We start from the raw sequence: 27,326 nt of genomic DNA, 5'->3' as shown, positions 1-27,326 counted from the left end.
ACCTATGTGCTCTGATAGATGAGATAAGTTGTGTGACTGACAGAATAAATCTGTTGCAGGAGCCAGAGCTGGATCTCGCTGGGGATGAGAAGCACGGTAAGAGCTGAGTGATGGATTCATATTCCTATGTTACAGGGATCACAAACCATGCAGACTGTACAGAAGGCTTTCTTAAAGGGTGCTTATGGACTCCCCCATTCCATTTCACATCAGAGTTCATTAGACGCTGCATAGCTATTAAACGATTTAATAAAATAGAAATGTTGAACTAGTTCAGTATTCAAGTCCTACAATAGCTGTGTCATGATATGGTGAGTCTGTGCCCGTATCCTTTTTATTTGCTTAGTTCCTGTGGTTTTTCACCACTTGGTAGCTGTTATGGATGAGAACTTGGGATACATACGATGTATCGACAGTCACACTGCCGACAATATCTCTGCCGGCAGCACTATGCCATCACCACAGTGCTGACAGTGTTACTTGAAGCATTTTAACAGTGCTAGCAGTTTATCACTTGAACCATGCTGCTAAAGTAGCATTTTATCCCTGTGGTGCCGGTATAGTGCTGCTGACAATGACATTGCTGAGCGTGTCACTGCCGACATAATGATGGCATGCCCTGCTTGTCAAAGTGTAGGGACATGTATTTTTTTTTTACTTTTTTTTTTTTTTAATAATAAAAATTTCTCTTTCATCCACTAGGGGACACTGGAGATCTTAGACAGCTGGGGTGTGCAGGATGCAGACCGGAGGTAGCACAATGTAATTAAAAAAATGTATGCACAGCTGGCTCCTCCCCCCTTCACACTCCCCAATCGCTCCAGTTTGAAAAATTGTGCTGGAGGTAGCAGCACAGGAAAGGAGCTCTTGCTCCATAAGAAGATTTTTTTTCTGTAATATTATTTCTGTGGGCCGATCCAACCTAGCTGGAAGGAGGGTGAAGGCTCCCAAAAACTGTACTAACAGTTTCAGTGAGACAAAGATCCCGTTGGAAGAGATCAGCATCTCACACAGAGGATCTGAAGTAAAGAGCAGTGAGTAATAGCACTACCACACATGTTATCCTCCCCACGGCCAGCGTTAATTAGTCAGGAGGAGTGGAGCTCCACAGTGGCGGTCACGTCCAGCGGGGGAAACCGCGGACACAGACGCGCTGGTGTATGGACGCACTGCTGGCCGGCTGATAACTAGCGAATAGGAACCGCTGAGGTAATCTAAGAGGACCTTCTCTCGGTGGACTAGCAGAGACGCGCTCATAGCAGGCGGATGGCAGCCGCTGAGGTAATCTAAGGGGACCTTTTTCGGCGGGTAAGCTGATTGTTAGGGGCTAATAGGCAAGTGGCGCTGAGGTTATAACCGCACTGTAAATGTTGAGGCCGCGATGTGAATCAAATATTTCAGTGGCAGCCATTTTTTTTTTCTCTGCCAGGCGCGCTTTTAAAGAGAGCAGTCCTCTCTAAGGGGGAGGTCATATAGATCTGTCAGGGGCCACAAGGAAAATTGCAGCCAAAACAGAACAGAGGCTTATCTATAATAATAATGGCGCTGGTTCTGAGAGAATATTTTATATGCTCTATTACTAAAGAACTTTCTGATATACAGTACTTAAGAGTTTGTTTTTCTTCAGAAGGGACTCTGATGACAGGTCCTGAGGAAGAGGAGCAACAGAATTTTCTCACAAATCAAGCAGTTTCAACAGTTGGTGGTGTGGGGGTTGTAGACGTCGGGCTGGTTAAGAACAGATGTGTGACTCCCGATTTATCATTGCTACCTACCGTATATCCCTACGGTCTTTCTCCTCCTATTCTAATATGGTGAAAGTACTGCTGATTTGTGTGTGTGTGTGTGTGTGTGTGTGTGTGTGTGTGTGTGTGTGTGTGTGTGTGTTTTAACATGTCTAAAGCACCAGCCAAAACCATGTATGTTAAAAATGTGAAAAAAAAGAGCACTAATGTTGGCAGCTCCAGGGTGTGCGACACGTGTTTGGTAATGGACGCTCAACCTGGGAGCAGTGGTCCGTCCGGGTCATGGGAACATGCCCTGGCAGATATTTCTAAAGAAATGGCGGAGCAACATTTAGAATGGGCTGCAGGTTTTTCCAAGACTATGGAGGAATTCCTAATTAGAGTAACTCCGCCCACACAGGTAGAGAAAAATGTGCGTAAATCGGTAAAGAGACTCCTCCCTCTCCTGCTAGAAGAGTCGGAAGAGGAGGAGGGTCTCATAGATGATGAGGAGGATGCTGAGGTCAAGGGGTTAGAATCCCTTTTTGAAGCTGTCAAACAGGTCCTTAACTTCAAAGAAGTGGAGGTCAAGTAACCCGAGGTCTTTGATCTATTTGAGTCTCAGAAACCGCATACAGCAGTTTTTCTGATTCCTCAGACTCTCCAGAATCAAATGGGAGAGGCATGGAAACTACCTTGAAAAATAGGAGAAAAGACAAAAAACCCTTGTTTGGGAGCACTCTTGATTATTAAATATATGTTATGTAAATGGAAATCTCCAAATTAAAACTTAACCTTTAATTAATTCTTGAGTAAAAGATATGAAAATTTACAATCAAATAATGCTAATATTAAAAGGATCTTGTTGACCTTTTTAGCAAATATGGTGCAAGATCGTTATGTAGGTGAAAATATATGCCTCGGATAAGCTTCACCAGTTATAGTGAGGGACAAAGAATTGTAGTTAATCAAAGGGATGTGGATGGTGTCTAGCTGTAGATGAAAATGGAAGGAAACAGGAGTTTTCTCAGGAGGTTCCCCTTCCTAACAAGGCTTGGTCACGAGAGCATGATGCTTGCAGCCAGTGAACATCTCACCGTCACAACAGACAGCAGAAGTGTTCCCACACACACTCTCTCATCTGGAAATACAATTTCGAACTATCAAAGTTCTGATTTATGTTGAGTACAGAAAGTGGCCACCTCTCCTCCTTTAACAATGACCCAGGGCCATACTATCCTGAATACGCCCGATCTTGTCCGATTTCGGAAGCTAAGCAGGTATGGCCTGGTAAGTACTAGGAAGGGGAACCTCCTGAGAATACCAGGTGCATTGGGCCATTTTCCAAGGAGACTACTATTCAACTCACTCCTGTTTCCTTCCATTTTCATCTACAGCTAGACACCATCCACATCCCTTTGATTAACTACAATTCTTTGTCCCTCACTATAACTGGTGAAGCTTATCCGAGGCATATATTTTCACCTACATAACGATCTTGCACTATATTTGCTAAAAAGGTCAACAAGATCCTTTTAATATTAGCATTATTTGATTTTCATATCTTTTACTCAAGAATTAATTAAAGGTTAAGTTTTAATTTGGAGATTTCCATTTACATAACATATATTTAATAATCAAGAGTGCTCCCAAACAAGGGTTTTTTGTCTTTTCTCCTATTTTTCAATGTAGTTTATCTACAAATTTCCTGGGAGCACCACCAATCAATAAGCAGTTCAGAATCTTTTTGTAAACTGCCCATATATTGGTCATTATATCATGTGATTCAAACATTTACACACATTCATGTGACTGGTGCGGATCCACACTCATTATAGTTGTTGAGGCATGGAAGCTGCCAGATAGACGCTTCCAAATTCCCAAAAAGTTCACGACTGATTACCCACTACCCAAGGGTGTCATGTCTAAGTGGGAGGTCCCGCCGATTGTGGATGTCTCCCTGGCTAGACTGTCAAAGAAGACAATCTTACCTATATCTAACATGACTACACTAAAGGATGTATCAGATGTTAAGTTGAATACGGCACTAAAATCTATCTTTGTGGCTGCCGGAGCATCACAAAGACTTTTGATTATCAGTGCTTGGGTTAATAAAGCTATTGTAGCTTGGGCTGGTCAAATTGTTCAGGCCGTTGCGGAAGATAACAACCAGGAAGAAATAGTTAGACTAGTGGAGCATATCCGGGAGTCCGCCACATACATTTGCCAAGCTACAAAGGATGCTAGCAGGATGGCGTCACACATCTCTACTTCGGCGATATCGGCCAGAAGGAGTCTGTGGTTTAGAGAATGGCAAGTGGATTCTGATTCCAAGAAGGCAGTGGAGGCGATCCCTTTTGTAGGGGAGGCTTTATTTGGTCCAGAATTAGACAAGTGGATTTTACAAGCAACAACGGGAAAATCTACTTTTCTGCCTACCACATATCCTAGAACTATGCCACCGGTCAGAAGAAATTATTCTGGTCCTGTGTTTAATTAATTTAGGACTCAATCCTTTCGAGCTAGAGATAGAGGTTTTGGCGGTCAAGCTCGTGGAAACAGAGGCAGAGGCCGTTCCCAATCCACATCCCGAAAACAGGACCCTAAACCTGCTGACAAGACTGTGGGATGACTGTCTCCCAGCTCACCTTGGGTCTGCTATGGTGGGCGCATGGTTGAAAGGGTTTCAGGACACCTGGGCTGAAACCTCACCGGAAGTCTGGATCAACAATATTATTACCCATGGTTACAAAATAGAATTTCTGAACCGACCTCACAGTCAGTTCTTTACGACAAGCCTTCCTCAGTGCCCTCAAAGCACTATTCAAAAGTTACGGAAGTCATTATGCCTGTCTCGAATTTTCAGAGAAACGGGATTTTATTCAAATCTTTTAATAGTGCCAAAAAGGACGGGTCTGTCAGGCCAATCCTCAATTTAAAGGTGTTAAATCAATGCCTGGCGATTTAGAGATTCAAGATGGAATCAATACAGTCGGTGATTGCGGGACTGGCGCAAAGGGAGTTCATGGTGTTGATGGACATAAAAGATGCATATCTCCATGTCCCAATTTGGACCCCGCACCAAGCCTATTTATGGTTTGCAGTGGGCAAGACTCATTACCAGTTCAGAGCTCTACCGTTCGGCATATCATCAGCCCCGAGAGTCTTCACAAAGATCATGGCAGTCATGGTAGCGAAATTAAGATTGTTAGGGGTAACGATAATACTGTATCTGGACTACTTTCTTATCAAGGCCCCCTCTCAGGACCAGTTGATCCGGGATGCTCCGATCACTCATCATTTTCTTTTTCGACATGACTGGATCGTAGATTTAAAAAAATCCAATCTGCAACCGATGCAGAGGATTAAATTCCTGGGTCTCATTTTAGATACGATACAACTGAAGGTGTTTCTCCCAGAAGACAAGATTCGAGACATCAAGGAAATGGTATGTCAGGTTCTACAGAACCAGACGGTCTCTCTGCATATTTGTGTATGGCTTCTAGGTAAGATGGTAGCATCCTTCGAAGCGATCCAATACGGCAGGCTACATTCCAGACCTTTTCAGCTGAGTCTGATTGCTCAGGGGGCAGGCATGCATTTACTTCTTCACAGAAGGATTCGCTTGTCGCCCCAGGCCGGACCTCGTTAATTTGGTGGTTGGTCCATGGGAACCTAGCGACGGGAAAGAGGTTTGGAATCTGGGACTGGAAGATTTTGACCACAGATGCCAGTCTCAGAGGATGGGGAGCAGTACTGGACAGCCATCAGTTTCAGGAAAGATGGTCACCGCAGGAGAGCAGTCTCCCAATAAATGTACCGGAGCCAAGACCCATTTACAGTGCACTTCTTCTGGCGGAAGACCTAGTATGGGCTCAGCATGTAAGAGTGCAGTCGGACAACATAACGGCAACAGCATACATAAACCGTCAGGGAGGAGCAAGAAGCTGCATAGCTTTAAAAGAGGCCACAAATATTTTGTCTTGGACAGAAAAGCGCAACATAATCCTGACAGCAGTCTTCATTCCAGGAGTGGACAATTGGGAAGCAGACTACCTCATTCGTCCGGATATGCATCCAGGGTAATGGTGTCTACACCCACAGGTATTCGAGGCAGTGGTACAACGATGGGGTCCACCGCAGATAGACCTAATGGCCTCTCGGAACAACCATCAGCTGCCAAGGTATGTGCCAGGACGAGGGATCCAGCAGCAAATACGGTGGACGCACTGGCGATTCCCTGGACATACGAACTGGTGTATATCTTCCCACCATTTCCCCTTTTACCAGGAGTGTTGAAAAAAGTGAAACGTGAAAGAGCGTTGGTGATTTTAATAGCACCAGACTTGCCTCGCAGAAGCTGGTACTCGGACCTGAGGGGACTCGGCGGAAGATCCTTGGAAACTGCCGCAGAGGGAGTACCTGTTGTCACAAGGTCCATTCCTTCGCCCAGATCTGAACCGTCTACGTTGTTTGATGACGTGGTTCTTGAGATCAGGATACTAAGAGACAGCGGTATCCTGAAATCGGCTATTCCTACCATGTTAGCTGCAAGGAAACCAGTCACTGCAGCACATTACTATAGAATCTGGAAGAAGTACATGGACTGGTGCCAGCTTAAGGGTTCCGCCTTACTAGACTGTTGAGGTTTCTCCAAAGGGGTTTAGATGGAGGTTTGAGATTGGGATCTTTGAAGGTACAGGTCTCGGCCCTCTCAATCTTTTTCCTGCAACGTCTGGCGTCCTTCAGGAAGTCCAGACATTTTTACAAGGTGTGTTAAGAAAACAACCACCTTTTAGTCCTCCCACGGCCCCGTGGGATCTAAATTTAGTGCTAGAATTTTTTTAAATCTGCAGTTTTCGAGCATTTGGAAAAGGCAGATTTGAAATACATGTGTTGGAAAGCAGCCCTGCTCCTAGCTTTAGCATCAGCAAGGAGGGTCTCAGAGTTAGGTGCCCTGTCATATAAAAGTTTTTCATGAAGACAGAGCGGAGCTCTGTACAAAAGCGGAGTTTTTACCTATGGTGGCTTCCGGGTTCCACATAAACAGATTGTGGTTCCCTCCTTCCAAGGATTGGTAGAGGGTGATTTGTCCTTGGATGTGGTCAGAGCCTTACGGGTGTACGTACAGACTACGGCTTCTATTAGGAAGTCTGACGCTTTGATTTGTACTGTATGATGGGCCCAAGAAGGGTTGGCCGGCTTAAAAACAAACCTTGGCCAGATGGATACGACTAACCGTAAAACAGGCATATATCTCTAGTGGTAAGAGTTCCTTTTCGGGTAGGTGCTCATACCACCAGATCAGTGGGAGCTTCATGGGCTGCGGCTAGAGGAGCCTCCACTACCCAGCTTTGCAGAGCTACAACGTGGTCATCAGCGCTCACGTTCACTCTGTTCTACAAGTTTGATACGTTTGCATCTAGAGATGTAAGTTTTGGACGTTATGGTTTTGCAGGCTTCGGACAGCACTCCCGCCCATGGGAGTATCTCTGGGACGTCCCCAGCTGTCAAAAATCTCCAGTGTCCCCTAGTGGATGAAAGAGAAAAGAGGATTTTGGTACTTACCGATAAATCCATTTCTCTGTCAGTCTGCGTATTCTTGTAAACTGTAGTTCAAACAGGTTGATTATTATGTTCATAGTTCTTGGTTGCTGTTTGACGTGTTGGTACGGTTTGTTCCTTCCCGTATGGCTTTGATTTTTCATGTTGCCTCTTCTCTCCGTCAATTTTTCAAACTGGAGGGATTGGGGGCGTGAAGGGGGAGGAGTCGGCTGCATACATTTTTTTTCATTACATTGTGCTACGTCCGGTCTGCATCCTTCACACCCCAGCTGTCTGAGATCTCCAGTCTCCCCAAGTGGATTCAGAGAAATGGATTTATCGGTAAGTACCAAAATTCTCTTCTCTTCTTTTTTTTTTTTTTTTTTCAAGATTCCGAAATTCACAAGAAATGAAACCAGTGTGGTGGTAGTCATAGACATTAAAATCACAACGTAATAAATGTAATGCAAATTTGATGTCCTTCATTCTAATTTCAAGTTTGAGAAAGGGGAAGGAAGCAGCGGTGTGGCAGCTCACCAAGAAGGGAGGCGGGGTGGGTATGGGGGCAACCAGGTCCTAAAGTGTCTAAACTGCAGCCAAGGCATCTCTTCTGGAAAGAAATTGGTCCCTAGTCAATTGAAAGGAATTTAGATGCCATCGAAGACTGAACCTACTGTTCCCAAATTTTCACAAAAGATTTGGAGGAATTATTAGGGATGCTTGGTATCCATTCCATTTGCAGAGGACACCTATAACAAAGTTTAGATTTAAGAACATGAATAGTAGAGGGGCAAGGATGTCTCCACCTGGCTGCAGCCCCACAAGTAGTTGCACAATGGATATGGCGAATCAGTTTGTGTTGATGACATGTAGCGCTGGGGACATCTGTGGGAGCTAGGAAGTATTTAAGTGAAAATAGGATATCCACGTTTAAGATTGCTTGAGCTAAGAGGCAGATTTAACAATAAGTGATAAATCGTTGTGAATGATAAATGGTGCTCCAGTCAATCAGTTCCTGTCATCTTTCAAACACCTGACAGCAGCTGATTGGCTGCAACAACATTTATCATTCATAACGAGTAATATTTTTGAAAAATCCAGTAAAGTTGAAGAAAAATAAGCTTTCATGGCTGTATGAGCAGCCCACTGTGTAGTGCTCCTGCTATACTGCAGGCACCAACTGAAAAACTGAGCTACCAGTGCCTGGAGGCGGGGTTATATAGGAGGGAAGCTATGTACCATGGGACAGCTAAAGCTTTGACTGTTGGTGCCTGGATGCCTCATCCACCTCTACACCCCCGATGTTTCCCTGTGGAAACCCTATGTACCCTGCTGCAGAAATATCACTTGTTAAATCTGCCCCTGGATTCTTAATGGTATATGCAATTCCGGGCGAATTGCGGCACTTTTTCGCCCGTTTTTAAATTCGACACAATTCGACCGTCGAATTCTGGCAGGTGGGTGCCGGAATTCGACATATTCAATAAAAAACTAATTTGACAGTCCCGCTGTCGAAAAACGGACGATTTGACGGATTTTGATTAGATTTTTAAAAATGTTTAAAAAACGGCAAAAAACCCAAAACATTTTTGCGTGGGGTCCCCCCTCCTAAGCATAACCAGCCTCGGGCTCTTTGAGCCGGTCCTGGTTGCCAAAATACAGGGGAAAAAATGACAGGGGATCCCCCGTATTTTAACAACCAGCACCGGGCTCTGCGCCTGGTCCTGTTGCAAAAAATACGGGGGACAAAAAGAGTAGGGGTCCCCCGTATTTTTTGTACCAGCACCGGGCTCCACTAGCTGGACAGATCATGCCACAGCCGGGGGTCACTTTTATACAGCGCCCTGCAGCCGTGGCATTAAATACCCAACTAGTCACCCCTGGCCGGGGTACCCTGGAGGAGTGGGGACCCCTTCAATCAAGGGGTCCCCCCCCCAGCCACCCAAGGGCCAGGGGTGAAGCCGAGGCTGTCCCCCCCCCCCCCCATCCAAGGGCTGCGGATGGGGGGCTGATAGCCTTGTTGAAAATGTAAGAATATTGTTTTTTGCAGAAGAACTACAAGTCCCAGCAAGCCTCCCCCGCAAGCCGGTACTTGGAGAACCACAAGTACCAGCATGCGGGGAGAAAACGGGCCCGCTGGTACCTGTAGTTCTACTGCAAAAAAAATACCCAAATAAAAACAGGACACAGACACCGTGAAAGTATAACTTTATTACATACATGCCGACACACATACTTACCTATGTTGACACGCCGACTCTGGCCACGTCTCCAATGTCGACGTCCGGGGAACCTGAAAATAAAATTATACTCACCTGATCCAGTGTCCAGTTCTTTTATTATAATCCACGTACTTGGCAAAACAAAAAAACGCATTTACCCGAACCAGACGGACTGAAAGGGGTCCCATGTTTACACATGGGACCCCTTTCCCCGAATGCAGAGACCCCCCGTGACTCCTGTCACAGAAGGTCCCTTCAGCCAATCAGGAAGCGCCACGTCGTGGCACTCTCCTGATTGGCTGTATGCGCGTCGGAGCTGTCAGACGCGCATCGCACAGCCCCCTCCATTATCATCAATGGTGGGAACTTTGCAGTCAGCGGTGAGGTCACCCGCGGTCAGCGGCTGACCGCGGGTAACCCCACCGCTGACCGCAAAGTTCCCACCATTGAAACTAATGGAGGGAGCTGTGCGATGCGCTGTCTGCCAGCTCAGACGCGCAAAGCCAATCAGGAGAGTGCCACGAAGTGGCGCTTCCTGATTGGCTGAAGGGACCTTCTGTGACAGGAGTCACGGGGGGTCTCTGCATTCGGGGAAAGGGGTCCCATGTGTAAACATGGGACCCCTTTCAGTCCGTCTGGTTCGGGTAAATGCGTTTTTTTGTTTTGCCAAGTACGTGGATTACAATAAAAGAACTGGACACTGGATCAGGTGAGTATAATCTTATTTTCAGGTTCCCCGGACGTCGACATTGGAGACGTGGCCAGAGTCGGCGTGTCAACATAGGTAAGTATGTGTGTCGGCATGTATGTAATAAAGTTATACTTTCACGGTGTCTGTGTCCTGTTTTTATTTGGGTATTTTTTTTGCAGTAGAACTACAGGTACCAGCGGGCCCGTTTTCTCCCCGCATGCTGGTACTTGTGGTTCTCCAAGTACCGGCTTGCGTGGGAGGCTTGCTGGGACTTGTAGTTCTTCTGCAAAAAACAATATTCTTACATTTTCAACAAGGCTATCAGCCCCCCATCCGCAGCCCTTGGATGGGGGGGACAGCCTCGGGCTTCACCCCTGGCCCTTGGGTGGCTGGGGGGGGTACCCCTTGATTGAAGGGGTCCCCACTCTTCCAGGGTACCCCGGCCAGGGGTGACTAGTTGGGTATTTAATGCCATGGCCGCAGGGCGCTGTATAAAAGTGACCCCCGGCTGTGGCATTATCTGTCCAGCTAGTGGAGCCCGGTGCTGGTACAAAAAATACGGGGGACCCCTACTCTTTTTGTCCCCCGTATTTTTTGCACCAGGCGCAGAGCCCGGTGCTGGTTGTTAAAATACGGGGGATCCCCTGTCATTTTTTCCCCCGTATTTTGCCAACCAGAACCGGCTCAAAGAGCCCGAGGCTGGTTATGCTTAGGAGGGGGGACCCCACGCATTTTTTTTTTCTGATTTTTACCCCATTCCATAAAAAAATATAATATATATATATATAATTTTTTTTTTTTTAATATATAAATAATACTTGTGCCTCCTAAATAGACAAACCAAGTACCTAATCCCTTCTAATATAAATAGATATGCTATTACCAATAAAAAAAAACACAAAAAAAAACATGTTTTTAAAAATTTTTATTAGATTCCGCCAGCAAAGTGTGGCGGATTGAAAATGACGAATTTACTGTCTAAAAGCACTGTTGTCGAATTTACAATCTTCAATTGAATATACTTTTGTCGAAATGCCGCATTTGTACCATTGCAGAAATGTCGAATTTGTCAAATGTCGAATTTCAAAAAGTCGAATTTGGAAAGTCCGTTTTTTTGACGAAAAGTACTGTATTGCATTGTCGATTTTTTTTGGGGGGCGAAAATGTCCCGTTTTTCGCCATTTTTGGGAATTCGACCGCAATTGCATATACCCCTTAATGTCTTGCCAAAAAGTGTTTAACATACTTAACTACTTTTAATGTCTCCTCTCCGGGAGAAGCCTGGAGAGGAGATGCTGCAGGAGACTTCAGGGAGCAGGGCCGGGCTGTGACATCATCAAGCCCCGCCTCCACATCCAGAAAACGCTGCGATTCGCGGGTCAGCGGGAAGGGGGCGGGGCTAAAATGATGAAATTTTCATAATTTGAACCCATTCCCCACTCCATGGACCCGCAAACTCAGGAGAGTATCTCTCCATCCTGCCCGCATCACTAGGATGCAAGCAGAGTGCCGGGAGACTTGTATACTCTTCCGGGTGTGCGGGGGGGCTACCCCAAAAAACGGGAGCCTCCTGCAGCTTCCGGGAGAGTAGGCAAGTATGGTGTATAGCACCAAATATGAAGAAAGGGGCCATCAGTATGACATCCTCTCCTACAGGTGCTCGAGGTGGGGACACACCTGCTTTTTATAATGGTGTTTCAAGTTTGGATTTCTTATTTTACAGGCAGTCTGGTTAAGAAAATCCTAGAGACCAAGAAAGACTATGAGACAAAACCTGATGCAGTCAGTAAGGTAAGAGCTGCCATTGCAGGACGCGGTAATGCCTGCAAATGAGGCAGACCCTTTATAATTTACACATGAATCTGCTTCTCCTGAACTAGTAGTTCATATATTGGGTTTGTCACATAAACACAGATTACATTGTTTGTTTTACTTCTGAAGCCATACACCTGTGCTCAGTTTTTAGTTTGAAATCATTAGAACTGTAGTCTAGAGAGTTGTGGCAATAGAAATAGTTGTTTCTCTGGCAACATAATGTGCTCAGCTCATTGCTGGATATGGACCCTGAGAGATCTCCAGAACGTCAGCTGTGGAGGAGAAATGATAGTTATAATAAGATTTTGGTTAGTGGACTGTGGTGTCCAGGAGTCTTGTGTAGTAATGCCTGGATAGTTATGTGACTATAATGCTCCTGTCTCATTGTATTATTCTCATTAATCATTGATAAAGGCCCAGCTTGTTGAGCCGACCTGTGCAATAATAAGCTGTGACTGCAGCTAGACCTGTGTATGACAGTACAATCTATAGACAATGAATGGAAAGCTGACTCACAAAGTGGAAGGTGTGATATTGATGGTGGATAAAGTGGGTTGCTGCGATCACTGTGACTGCTGCCGTTACACAGAGGGCGCCGCCGCCGTGGTAAGAGCCGCTACTCCTGACCCCCTCTCCCCGGCTGCAGCAGGCTGTGTGGGCGCCCGCCGCAGCAGGCATCGCTGACTGACGCTAGAGGTCATAATTGACCCCTAGTGTCAGTGCGGCGCTGCTATGGGAGAGACGTCATGACGTCTCTCCCATAGAGAGGAGTCGACAGCGGCCAGAGACAGCAGCGACAGCGGTCCAGAAGCAGGAGCGGGGCTGGTAAGTATTGTTTTTTTGTTTGGTTTTCTTGTTTGCAAGCGGCACAACTACGTGGGGGCGCTACTACAGAGGGCACTGCCACTGGGGGCATTACTACAGGGGAAACAGCTACTGGGGGCAAATCAACTGGGGGCATTACTACATGGGGCACAGCTACTGGGGACAAATCTACAGGGGGCACAACTACTGGGGCACTACTACAGGGGGAACAGCTACTGGGAGCAAATCAACTGGGGGCACTACTACAGGGGGCACAGCTATGGGGGGGATAACTGTGGCCACGCCCCTTCCCTATGAAGAAGCCACACCCCTATTTTTGCCCCCGCGCCTTCGGCGCACACCAACTCTGTTTTACCATGGGTGGGGGGGCGCCACAGGAAACTTTCGCCCTGGGCGCCGCAAGGTCTAGAACCGGCCCTGCTGCCAGCATTAAGATTACTCAGTATTCAAATCCTAGAATCAGCATTACCGTGAAACTTTTTTTTTTCTATTCTCTTTCAATTCATTAGGGTCACCGTGACAGTGGGAATTATTGTACAACTAATCGTGAGGCAGGGCTAAGTAAAGAAAGGATGACTTCAGCTCCTGGAGCCCTTACCCTCCAGGAGTGATACGAGCAATTCATTAAGTTCCAAATACTTAGGTGATGAAGATAAAGTATAATGACAGTGGCAGTAAAAGAAGAAAAAAAAAAGTAACCAGGAACAGTGAGATGCACCAGAGCAGCTTGTCACAAAACTGGGTTTGATGTTCCCGGAGGATCTTCAGATGAAGCGATGGAACAAGTGTAGGATTGGAATACTTGTCTGAAGTGTGAGGCGACTGACTGTTGGGCAGGAACTGGATACTTGATAGCTGTGGCTGCAGAATTCTGAAGATTGGATACTCGAGAACTGGGTGAAGACTGGATACGTGATAACTGTGGCTGAAGAACACTGAAGACTGGGTACTTGGTAACTGTGGCTGAAGAACACTGAAGACTGGGTACTTGATAACTGTGGCTTAAGAACACTAAAGACTGAATACTTGATAACTGTGGCTGAAGAACACTAAAGACTGGGTACTTGATAACTGTGGCTGAAGAACACTGAAGACTGGATACTTGATAACTGGCTGAAGAACACTTGACTGAAACTAGAGTATCACTGAACCAGCTGTCACCGAAACGGACTGACCAGTCTGAACCTGGAGTACTGCTGGGCCGGCTGAAACTGGGGAACTTGGAACAGGATTTTAAAATACTTACGCCGGATGCACCCGGTGGATCGGGCTAGAGCTGGTAAACTTAGCCTAGAGTATACAAGGGATAGTTCCAGGAGATATTGTGCTATACTCTTGAGTCGCTGAGTGAGAGATACTGAATACAGTCCACAATTTGCGGATGGTAACAGCAGTATTGAGCAGAGCTGGAAGCTGTGATATCTGTGTAGATAATGCATACACACAGGGAGTGGTGCTTAGCAGTGGTTTGCAGGTTTGCTATCTGGAATCGGGTAACCTTTAGCAATCACCAGAGTGGCAACACCTGTAGGGTATCTGCAGACTGGAAGAGTAAAGGCACAGAGGAAACAAAGTATTGTTGAAGCGGGCTGGTATCTGTAGTTCCACAAACTCAGGACCATACAGCAAGGAACAAGAGCTTTAACGCAGGGAACTGGAGCCAGAAAATGCAGCTAGTTTCAGCGATGTTGTTCAAGCAATTTGCTAGTTCCAGTAAAGATACTCTTATACCCCTTTCTGCTCAGCGATAGGGCAATGGAGTCAGCTGACCAGACTGAGGCCTGCAGTTGGTGACGTGGAGATCAGCTGGAAATCGTGGGGCGCAGCAATGACAGAGAACATCACAGTACTGCACACAGAAGCTTGTATAAACCTCAGGTACACAAATAGTTACCAGCTGGTCTGAGAGAGCCAGCACAGGTGCTAAAGTGCTGCAGCAGCTACACTATCTTACACTGAATGCATAGCAGATACTGGAGGCAGAGAATGAAACAAAAGTCAATATGGAATTCTGAAGCAAGGCTGAGTGAACTCTGGGATTACTGCAGGATATCCTGGCCTGTAGGACAGAAGGCTGAGATAAGTCACAGGGTTGGTGACTACAACATAGGAGATTTAAGTCGGGTTCATGACACAGCTCATAGAACCAGCGGGGTGGGAACAATACTGATGCGAAGCAGAAGCCAGTGTAGCCCCACTTACACTGATGCCACCACCTGTATTTTGTAGCACTTCGGTGAAATTGTGCACGGGGGACCACGTCACTGCCTTACACAACTGTTCTGAGGAAACCTGATTCCAAAAGTCACAGGATGTACTGACGGCTCTAGTGGAATGAGCAGTGACTCTTCAAGGGAGCCCATATGCACTAAGGGGCAGACGATTAGGGCTATTCTGTGTGGGGAGAGTAGGGTTAGGCTTGGGCTGGAGGGGTTAGGCACTAGGGGGGGGGAATACTCACCGGATCGCTGATCCACTGGAACTGATCCTGACATGATCGATGTGACCCGGAAGAAGATACTGGAGCGCCGCTGGAAGAAGGTAAGAAGCCACTAGACCACCAGGGGCAAATTGTCGACAAATAATTTGGGTAGACATGATGATTGTCGACATTATCACTGTTTATATACTGCATGTCGACAGTTTGACCCTGTCAACTTTCTCATGTCAACCTGAGTGTCGACCATATTGGTTCAAGCTTACCCAAATTGCTGTACAAACTCGCAGGGAACATCTAGAGTAGCATCCATCTCAAACCATAGACGCGATATTGAGTGCAAGCTGAATAATGATTACTATCAGTGGTACATCAGGGTTCCTCAGTGCTGGGCAGTGGGGAAAGTAAGACAAGATGGGCAAAATGAGGAAGACAGCAAGCATTCTATCTGGTTGAGGGCAATGCTGTAACAGGAGAAGTACGTGTGGTCCAGAATGGACTTGGGACAGCTGTGAGGGAACATTAGTACTAAGCACAGGAAGAGAGTAGTGTAAGCTCTAATAGATTGGTTTTTAGAGAGTGTTTAAAGATTTGAAGTCAGTCTGATTGTATGTGGTAGGGAATGCTATAAGTGAGTAGTGGAACTGGAGGAGTCATGTAGCAGGGGCACAGAGCATGTGGGGATAGATCTAAGAGATGAGCTATTAGATGTATGGAGGTGTCGGCGGTCAGGAGACCGCCGGTCACCCGTACTACACCCGTTGATGTCTTGTAGATGAGGGCTAGCAATTGAATTGGATTAGTATTTTGGGGGTAATTCCAAGTTGATCGCAGCAGGATATTTTTTAGCAGTTGGGCAAAACCATGTGCACTGCAGGGGGGGGGCAGATATAACATTTGCAGAGAGAGTTAGATTTGGGTGGGTTATTTTGTTTCTGTGCAGGGTAAATACTGGCTGCTTTATTTTTACACTGCAATTTAGATTGCAGATTGAACTCACCACACCCAAATCTAACTCTCTCTGCAAATGTTATATCTGCCTCCCCTGCAGTGCACATGGTTTTGCCCAATTGCTAACAAAGTTCCTGCTGCGATCAACTCAGAATTACCCCCTTTGTTCAAAAACATTTACATTTGCAGCCCACCTCAGGGGTCCTCAATGTCTGCAATGCTTGCTATAATAAGGCCAAACATGTGTAACATCTGTCTCTTTGTTATGTATCGATATAGGGCATTTGTATTGCGGATGGTACCATGTATAATAAAGGATCAACAGAGCGCTAGCTTATTTGTTTGTTGGTGTTGGGCTTTGTGAGGTGTTGTGGTAGATGTGGAGCGGCTAGAGCGGTCCATTTAAGATGGATTGAAGCAAGGATAGATGTGTGAGGGGAATGCCCGATAGGAAGAAGTTGGAGGGAGGATAAAAGAAGAGGGGAGGATAAAAGCTTTGGTAGTATGTTCGGCAGGAGAATGGTGTGTTCTAAAATATTTCAAATGTGGAGATGACGGTTCTGGTAGAGAGACTAAGGCAGTGGTTTCCAAACGTGGTCCTCAAGCCACGCCAACAGTCCAGGTTGTAGGCCTACTTATGCACCAATGGTATATTCAAACTGACTGAGGTACTAATTAAATTACCTGTGCCTAAGCATGATTTCCATAAAACCTCGACTGTTGAGGCAAAATATTTTGAAACCAAAAAGAAATATGCCCACGCTCAGGTTTAAATATGTTGTATGAGGGAGGCATTGAGACTCCGAAATCCCGACACCCGGTGAAATGCTGGATGTCGGAACCCCCAGTCGGGTGGTGGTGCACGCCACCACCCGAGGGGGAATTTATCGACCGGACACTCTACGCTCGCCGACGGGATCCCGGCATCAGCCTCCTGCCTGCCGAGGATCCTGACAGCCGGCATATCATACTGAATCCTTGTACGATATGGGCAAACCCGAATGTGGGCATATTTCTTTTCTGTTTCAAATTATTTTGCCTAGTGCTGTGATGGTAACTTACAGTTATAGCTATTACCCCTTTCTCTAACGTCCTAGTGGATGCTGGGGACTCCGAAAGGACCATGGGGAATAGCGGCTCCGCAGGAGACTGGGCACAAAGTAAAAGCTTTAGGACTAGCTGGTGTGCACTGGCCCCTCCCCCTATGACCCTCCTCCAAGCCTCAGTTAAGATTTTGTGCCCGAACGAGAAGGGTGCAATCTAGGTGGCTCTCCTGAGCTGCTTAGAGTAAAAGTTTAAATAGGTTTTTTTATTTTCAGTGAGACCTGCTGGCAACAGGCTCACTGCATCGAGGGACTAAGGGGAGAAGAAGCGAACTCACCTGCGTGCAGAGTGGATTGGGCTTCTTAGGCTACTGGACATTAGCTCCAGAGGGACGATCACAGGCCCAGCCATGGATGAGTCCCGGAGCCGCGCCGCCGGCCCCCTTACAGAGCCAGAAGAGTGAAGAGGTCCGGAAAATCGGCGGCAGAAGACGTCCTGTCTTCAATAAGGTAGCGCACAGCACCGCAGCTGTGCGCCATTGCTCTCAGCACACTTCACACTCCGGTCACTGAGGGTGCAGGGCGCTGGGGGGGGGCGCCCTGGGACGCAATGAAAATACCTTAAATGGCTAAAAATACATCACATATAGCTCCTGGGCTATATGGATGTATTTAACCCCTGCCAGTTTTCCACAAAAAAGCGGGAGAAAGGCCGCCGAAAAAGGGGCGGAGCCTATCTCCTCAGCACACAAGCGCCATTTTTTCCTCACAGCTCCGTTGGAGGAAGGCTCCCTGACTCTCCCCTGCAGTCCTGCACAACAGAAACAGGGTAAAACAAGAGAGGGGGGGCACTAAATTGGCATATTAATATATACAGCAGCTATATTAGGGAAAAACACTTATATAAGGTTATCCCTATATATATATATATAGCGCTCTGGTGTGTGCTGGCAATCTCTCCCTCTGTCTCCCCAAAGGGCTAGTGGGGTCCTGTCCTCTATCAGAGCATTCCCTGTGTGTGTGCTGTGTGTCGGTACGCTGTGTCGACATGTATGAGGAGGAAAATGGTGTGGAGGCGGAGCAATTGCCTGTGTTAGTAATGTCACCCCCTAGGGAGTCGATACCTGACTGGATGGTCTTATGGAAAGAATTACGTGATAGTGTCGGCACTTTACAAAAGACTGTGGACGACATGAGACAGCCGGCAAATCAGTTGATACCTGTACAGGCGTCTCAAACACCGTCAGGGGCTATAAAACGCCCGTTACCTCAGGTCGATACAGACACTGACACGGACACTGACTCCAGTGTCGACGGTGAGGAAACAAACGTATTTTCCAGTAGGGCCACACTTTACATGATCACGGCAATGAAGGAGGTTTTGAACATTTCTGATACTACGAGTACCACAAAAAAGGGTATTATGTGGGGTGTGAAAAAACTACCCGTAGTGTTTCCCGAATCAGATGAATTGAATGAGGTGTGTGATGAAGCGTGGGTTTCCCCCGATAAGAAACTGCTAATTTCTAAAAAATTATTGGCATTATACCCTTTCCCGCCAGAGGTTAGGGCGCGTTGGGAAACACCCCCTAGAGTGGATAAGGCGCTCACACGCTTATCAAAACAAGTGGCGTTACCGTCTCCTGATACGGCCGCCCTAAAGGAACCAGCTGATAGAAAGCTGGAAAATATCCTTAAGAGTATATACACACATACTGGTATTATACTACGACCAGCAATCGCCTCAGCCTGGATGTGCAGTGCTGGGGTGGCTTGGTCGGATTCCCTGACTGAAAATATTGATACCCTGGACAGGGACAATATATTATTGACTATAGAGCATTTAAAGGATGCATTCCTATATATGCGAGATGCACAGAGAGACATTTGCACTCTTGCATCAAGAGTAAGTGCGATGTCCATTTCTGCCAGAAGAGGATTATGGACGCGACAGTGGTCAGGGGATGCGGATTCCAAACGGCATATGGAAGTATTGCCGTATAAAGGGGAGGAGTTATTTGGGGGCGGTCTATCGGACCTGGTGGCCACGGCAACGGCTGGGAAATCCACCTTTTTACCCCAAGTCACCTCGCAGCAGAAAAAGATACCGTCTTTTCAGGCTCAGTCCTTTCGTCCCCATAAGGGCAAGCGGGCAAAAGGCCACTCATATCTGCCCCGGGGCAGAGGAAGGGGAAAAAGACTGCAACAGACAGCTTCTTCCCACGAACAGAAGCCCTCCCCCGCTTCTACCAAGTCCTCAGCATGACGCCGGGGCCTTACAAGCGGGCTCAGGCACGGTGGGGGCCCGTCTCAAGATTTTCAGCGCGCAGTGGGCTCACTCGCAAGTGGACCCCTGGATCCTGCAGGTAGTATCTCAGGGGTACAAATTGGAATTAGAGACGTCTCCCCCTCGCCGGTTCCTGAAGTCTGCTTTACCAACGTCTACCCCCGACAGGGAGGCGGTATTGGAAGCCATTCACAAGCTGTATTCCCAGCAAGTGATAATCAAGGTACCCCTCCTACAACAGGGAAAGGGGTATTACTCCACGCTGTTTGTGGTACCGAAGCCGGACGGCTCGGTGAGACCCATTTTAAATCTGAAAGCCTTGAACACTTACATAAAAAGGTTCAAGTTCAAGATGGAGTCACTCAGAGCAGTGATAGCGAACCTGGAAGAAGGGGACTACATGGTGTCTCTGGACATCAAGGATGCTTACCTCCATGTCCCAATTTGCCCTTCTCACCAAGGGTACCTCAGGTTTGTGGTACAGAACTGTCACTATCAGTTTCAGACGCTGCCGTTTGGATTGTCCACGGCACCCCGGGTCTTTACCAAGGTAATGGCCGAAATGATGATTCTTCTTCGAAGAAAAGGCATCTTAATTATCCCTTACTTGGACGATCTCCTGATAAGGGCAAGGTCCAGAGAACAGTTAGAGGTCGGAGTAGCACTATCTCAAATAGTACTACGACAGCACGGATGGATTCTAAATATTCCAAAATCGCAGCTGATTCCGACGACACGTCTGCTGTTCCTAGGGATGATTCTGGACACAGTCCAGAAAAAGGTGTTTCTCCCGGAAGAGAAAGCCAGGGAGTTATCCGACCTAGTCAGGAAACTCCTAAGACCAGGCCAGGTGTCAGTGCATCAGTGCACAAGGGTCCTGGGAAAGATGGTGGCTTCTTACGAAGCGATTCCATTCGGCAGATTCCACGCAAGAACTTTTCAGTTGGATCTGCTAGACAAATGGTCCGGATCGCATCTTCAAATGCATCAGCGGATAACCCTGTCTCCAAGGACAAGGGTGTCTCTCCTGTGGTGGTTACAGAGTGCTCATCTCCTAGAGGGCCGCAGATTCGGCATTCAGGATTGGGTCCTGGTGACCACGGATGCCAGCCTGAGAGGCTGGGGAGCAGTCACACAGGGAAAAAATTTCCAGGGCTTGTGGTCAAGCATGGAAACGTCACTTCACATAAATATCCTGGAACTAAGGGCCATTTACAATGCCCTAAGTCAGGCAAGGCCTCTGCTTCAGGGTCAGCCAGTATTGATCCAGTCGGACAACATCACGGCAGTCGCCCACGTAAACAGACAGGGCGGCACAAGAAGCAGGAGGGCAATGACGGAAGTGGCAAGGATTCTTCGCTGGGCGGAAAATCATGTGATAGCACTGTCAGCAGTGTTCATTCCGGGAGTGGACAACTGGGAAGCAGACTTCCTCAGCAGACACGATCTTCACCCGGGGGAGTGGGGACTTCACCCAGAAGTCTTCCACATGATTGTCTCACATGGAAAGTGGTAATGCTGTTAGCCCTGGCTTCAGCCAGGCGTGTATCAGAATTGGCGGCTTTATCCTATAAAAGCCCTTACCTAATTTTTCATACGGACAGGGCAGAATTGAGGACTCGTCCTCAATTTCTCCCTAAGGTGGTTTCAGCATTTCACTTAAACCAACCTATTGTGGTGCCTGCGGCTACTAGGGACTTGGAGGATTCCAAGTTGCTGGACGTAGTCAGGGCCCTGAAAATATATGTTTCCAGGACGGCTGGAGTCAGAAAATCTGAATCGCTGTTTATCCTGTATGCACCCAACAAGCTGGGTGCTCCTGCTTCTAAGCAGACGATTGCTCGTTGGATTTGTAGTACAATTCAGCTTGCACATTCTGTGGCAGGCCTGCCACAGCCAAAATCTGTAAAAGCCCATTCCACAAGGAAAGTGGGCTCATCTTGGGCGGCTGCCCGAGGGGTCTCGGCTTTACAACTTTGCCGAGCAGCTACTTGGTCAGGGGCAAACACGTTTGCTAAATTCTACAAATTTGATACCCTGGCTGAGGAGGACCTGGAGTTCGCTCATTCGGTGCTGCAGAGTCATCCGCACTCTCCCGCCCGTTTGGGAGCTTTGGTATAATCCCCATGGTCCTTTCGGAGTCCCCAGCATCCACTAGGACGTTAGAGAAAATAAGAATTTACTTACCGATAATTCTATTTCTCATAGTCCGTAGTGGATGCTGGGCGCCCATCCCAAGTGCGGATTGTCTGCATTACTTGTACATAGTTATTGTTACAAAAATCGGGTTATTGTTGTTGTGAGCCATCTTTTCAGAGGCTCCTTCTGTTATCATGCTGTTAACTGGGTTCAGATCACAAGTTGTACGGTGTGATTGGTGTGGCTGGTATGAGTCTTACCCGGGATTCAAAATCCTTCCTTATTGTGTACGCTCGTCCGGGCACAGTATCCTAACTGAGGCTTGGAGGAGGGTCATAGGGGGAGGGGCCAGTGCACACCAGCTAGTCCTAAAGCTTTTACTTTGTGCCCAGTCTCCTGCGGAGCCGCTATTCCCCATGGTCCTTTCGGAGTCCCCAGCATCCACTACGGACTATGAGAAATCGAATTATCGGTAAGTAAATTCTTATTTTCACGTCGCACCAATAACCCAGTATCGACCCGGCATATTGCCAGGTCGACACGTGTCACTGTGCGGTGTAAAAGGGCCATGTCCGAATTCCCGTGTCGCCTGACCTAGTAATTCAATCCGGGTAGTAAGAAGGGTTATTCCTGGGTTGAATACTGGGTCAGGTGCAGTGTGAATGGGTTGCAGTGTCGATGCGACCCGGTACCCATTCACAGCATAGAGAGAGGCGGCGCAGAGATGAGCTAATCTCCCAGCGCCGCCTCTGCCTCCTGCCACTATGGCAACCAACCAATTCCCGACATTGGAGATGTGAAAGGGGTATATAAGAGGCCTGGTTGGATGTGGCTGACAAGCCAGCCCTGTATAGACTTCCCCCTCTGTAGCTGGGAGGGTATCCGTTTGGATGGTCGACCATGTTATGGTTGACAGTCATTAGGTCGACAACTATTGGTCGACATTGACATGATCGACATGGATACATGGTCGACACGTGAAAAAAGGTCGACATGCGTTTTTCAAATAAAAATTCTATTGGGGAACTTTTCCATACTTTACGATCCACGTGGACTACGATTGGGAACGGTAATCTGTGCCGAGCGCAGTGGTAGCGGAGCGAGGCACCTTGCCCGAAGCATGGCGAGTGAAGCGGTGCACTAATTGCACTTTACGCAGAAAATGACACCAAAAACAGTAAAAAAAAAACCTAGACTCTTTCATGTGTTGACCATTTGTCCATGTCGACCATGCCAATGTCGACCAATAGTGGTCGACCTAATGACTGTCGACCATAACATGGTCGACCATTCATACCGGAAACAGCTGGGAGTACATGTAACTGCAGTGTAATGGTGTGCTGAGCATATATGATAGCATAGGGACTTGTAGAGAATTGGGGTCCCTTGACGTGGGCTGCAATCTTAAATGTTTTGACCAAAATATGACAAACTCCCCCCTGGTTTATTTGCTACATACACACAGATGCGCAGTATGTTATTGTTGGCGCCAATGGCAAATGTCTTTCTGTTTTGTATACATATATGGCATTAATACTGCCACGCAGCTGAAACCATGTACAATATGGGTAAACCTGACGCTTAGTAAATCTTGTAATATTTAATAATCTAGATACTTATTTTCACAGACCAGCGCGCACTTTGTATTTTAGACTGGATTATCTGCTTTGTATTTTCCAGGACAAATTGATCCTGTCTGATACTGGAAGAAAAAAGGAGAAAGAACTGGTGATGAAGGAGATAGAGAAGCTGCGGAGCTCCATCCAGATTGTGTGCCGCAGCGCTCTACCTTTGGGGAAGATCATGGATTACATCCAAGAGGACATGGACACCATGAAAAACGAGCTGCAGACCTGGAGAAGGGAAAACCGGGAACATGCAGAAGTGTTACAGCGGGAGCAGAGGTCTGTATGTAGTTATGTAGCATGTAACCTTCCCTGATAGTATGTCCGTCATTCTACTCACCACATTACTCTGGTAGCTTTAAAGATGGAAAATACTTTGAATAAATATCTGAAAATACTTTTCTATGACTATTTAGCTACACTGGATTGGTGATGTAATGGAAAACCAAGACCGTTGTTAGCGCTAGTAAGCTTAATGCTGGCACATCTGACCATTCTAGTGCTCGTAATATTAGGTGTTGCAGATAGACATTTCCTGACACTTATTATATAACCCTCATTAATTTATAAAGGCTCAGTATGTTCTGCAAAACCATGTAGGTGGGTAGTAATAAATTCAGTCATAGAGGTGGCTTCATAATAACACAAATCCCATGGAGAATTCAGAATCTGTAGGAAACCCGTCGAGAGCTACATGTAAAAGGTTCTCAAATCGGTCATCTTTGATGACCAAGTGCTAGGTTGTATTTATAGGGCTGTCTACAGCCAGGGCTGCTGAGGCATTGTGTGGGTCCAGGTACTGGGGAGGTGTGGCCACTGGTGGGGCACATCTGTATTCCGTGGTGAGGCACATTCGCATGGTGGATGTTGCCGCTTTGTTGTAGTATGTTTAATAAGGGACCTTTACTTTGTAAAATTAGAGTCTCGTCTTGGAGAGAGAATATTTTGCATTTGAGTTATCCTAGATGATGACCATTTCAAGTATTTTACTCAAGGGAGATGGAATCTAATGCCTACAAAAATAGTCTTAAACAACGCTCGCCATGAAAGATGCCGCAAACGTAATATGTTGGGGAAATAAATACAAAACAAATACAAAAAGCGTTTGAACACGGCTTAGGAGGGGGGATAATGATTGAAAGATGAAAATGATGGGAAACTTTCAGAAGCTGGTGTAGTAACTATAGAAGGATAATGCTTCATTTATTTAAAGGATAAGGAAACCTTAGGTGGACTTTTGATGTTTCACATGTTTAGGAACCTAATGGGTTTCCTTGCTCATTCCCAGAGTTTATATAAATTACTATAATAACGAGTCACTTCCACTTGATATGCTACTTCCTATGGCTGACCCACACCACTGGCTTCATCTGGACGGCTGTCATTATCTGTTAGAATTGTAAGTAAATCAGGCAGTTCTGTAATCTCCTCATTACTAGTCTGGAATAAGAGTCAGTAGAATGGTAATGAGCAGATTGTGAGCAGCGGAACTTGAAGTTAGATTAAGGTCCATATAGTGAGGTGGTTTGGCACATGGAAACACTGATCTGTAGATATGCTGCTTATACCGCTATATACATTGTACGTGACTATATCATTCTTTCATCAGCGTTACCGACACAGCTGTGGAACCTCTCAAGGCAGAACTTGCAGAGCTTGAGCAATTGATCAAAGAGCAAAGGGATAAGATCTGTACAGTCAAAGGGAATATACTACGGAATGAAGAAAAAATCCATAAGATGGCCCAGAGCATCAGTGTGCCTAGCAGAGAGTAAATCATGCACTGACTTTTCCTCGTTACGTTACCACAGTGGCAAACTCTCTTCTATCACCCAGATTCATACACCTAAATCTGTTCAGGGTGAGTGTTTTGTATTGTGTACGTTCCCTGGGGGGGGGTGTGCGCCGTACCCTGGCAGGAAGCTGCCCCTACTTTGGAGTACTCGGCTTGTTGTTGGTTTATCTCCATAACCATGCTAACACCTAATCTCTCTCGCAGCAAATCATTTCTCCCTTCCAATGGATTTAGTGGTGTATTCAATAGATGTCTGATCCTTTCCAAAGCGAAGGATCTGACATGTAAGTATTCGATGAGCAGCCAAAACCTGCCGGATTTGGCCGTTCCCGATGCCAACCCAACTTTTTTTAAAGTTGGATTGATATTGTCTGAAACGGGGCCAATACCTGTCACGTTTAGCCGCGTTTCCGACAATACACGTGGATCAGCCGCCAATCCGCATGCTTTCCGGTAAATCGGATTTCCCGACAAGTCGAAAAAAGGGGGCAGTATTGATTAGGTCCGAGCCCCTTCTGACCTAAAACGGTCGGAAACTGCCATCTTTCCGACAAGACAGCAGTTTCTGACTTGAGTTGAATACCCCCTATAACCTGCATTCATTCTTAATGAGCATATCAGGCTTTTTGTAATAGCTAGGCAAGGGCGCAATTCGGGCAATATAGCCTGTACTTTTTAAAAGCAGCAATAATTGGTTGGTTTTGCCTTTTAAATTATTGCCACTTTAAAAATATGGGAGTCACAGCCATGCCTGCATCTCACAGAACACCCATGGTGTCTGTCCATGTCATATGTAAAGCACAATGGGTATTTCATAGCGGAGTTTAGATATAACAGCTCCTTGTTTTACTTTAATCTCTGTGTTACACACAGACGTCTCTGCGTTTTCCAGCCAGATAAAACCTTAGCACTTTTTTAAAATTAAAAGCTTTTTTTGAGATTAGCCCATTACATGCTGTAGGTCCCTGATTTCCCCCCCGTAGTGCATCATTTCATTGTCATCCATACAGTTCCCACACAGACTGCTGCTATAAGTCCGTAACATTGTGTTGCACAGGTGAATGATCACAAATAGGACGTATGGACTGCAGATTTTATATTTTGTTGTGTACAAATTATTTATATACGTTTAAATTACAGACGTCCATTTGTGTGAATGTTTTGTAAAACTTGAACTATTACATTCTATCAAGTTATGTTTAAACTTTTTGTTTTTTAATAAAAAATAAATACATCAAAACAGACTCTCTATCATTGCATGATACGTTCTACTTGCTGCTGTGTCCTGGGGTACATACTGTAAATACACCTCTATGGGATTATTGCTCCATTGGAACAATCGGAGGATATAAAAGAGGATTATGTGTTATAAATGGTTACTTATATCATAATTATAATATGCATTTGTATTTCAATGTTTCAATAGCAGAAATGTCCTTAAGCCACGGGCTTCTTTAGCAAATCTTGCAGATGACATCGACCACTGAAATTCATAAGTTGACAGTCTGTCACCAGTATAGCCAGAACCATGTAGCTCCATGTGATACACATGTTGGGACATGTTGGCAGTGATATGTTGACTGTAGATTGGCTCTTCAGAAACAAAACGACACCTCTTCTCCGTCTTCACCTCCTCCCCCCCCCCAAATATAGCTATTTATCTTGGACCCTCACTCTGACTTTAGAATTGTTACCAGGCTTTATTGGGAAGGAAGAAGAGGTTTACAGACTGGGACAGAGCCATAACGAGGGGTGTACAACCAGTGCCACAAAGCCAAGGGGATGGCATGGTTGGTACCGTTTTGCAGCTTGCAGGTTACCTAAGAAAGGTGCAGTGTGCATCCATTGGACATGCCTGTAATCGATCTTCTGTTCCCCCAGTGCTGTTCTGTGCTGCCATGTGGGCTGGGGGTGGCGGATGCTGGCCCAGGGCTCCATTGCGCCCTGCTACAGCTATAGACATACGTACAAGTTTGTGTGCCAGAAGGATTCAAACTTGTATGAATAAAGCAGACGTACATAGAGTGGAAAGGTGGAAAAACATTCTTTAGTCCTAACCTGGCGTGATCAATGTTTTTCTACAAGGATATTAAAGTACACTGACTGTTCCAATTTACTCCTAATATTTGTTCCACCTAAAGCAATGACCTTCGTGGCCCACTAATGAATACAGCGTTTACACGTAACTAGAGTAAAGGTGAAGGCAGTGGCAATATTAGACAAATCGG

At 46.3% G+C, this 27,326-nt stretch overlaps 1 protein-coding gene and 1 pseudogene across 1 annotated transcript in view; both read left to right on the top strand.

Annotated features, from left to right (window-relative positions):
* Nucleotides 1-26,338, top strand: part of TRAF3IP1 (TRAF3 interacting protein 1) — a 106,259-nt gene extending 79,921 nt beyond the window's left edge. The window contains exons 12-15 of the mRNA XM_063933255.1: nt 60-96; nt 11,905-11,972; nt 23,359-23,582; nt 24,913-26,338. Of these exons, the coding sequence (XP_063789325.1) occupies nt 60-96; nt 11,905-11,972; nt 23,359-23,582; nt 24,913-25,078 (495 nt within the window). The 3' untranslated portion in view covers nt 25,079-26,338. The remainder of the gene's footprint in view (nt 1-59; nt 97-11,904; nt 11,973-23,358; nt 23,583-24,912) is intronic.
* On the top strand, nt 2,946-3,063 carry LOC134946015 (5S ribosomal RNA; annotated as a pseudogene).
* Nucleotides 26,339-27,326: the final 988 nt, after the last annotated feature.

The sequence above is a fragment of the Pseudophryne corroboree genome, chromosome 7 (assembly GCF_028390025.1).
Source record: "Pseudophryne corroboree isolate aPseCor3 chromosome 7, aPseCor3.hap2, whole genome shotgun sequence".
NCBI lineage: Eukaryota > Metazoa > Chordata > Amphibia > Anura > Myobatrachidae > Pseudophryne > Pseudophryne corroboree.
The sequence above is the reverse complement of the archived record's forward strand: the minus strand, read 5'-3'. Positions and strand labels throughout refer to the sequence as shown.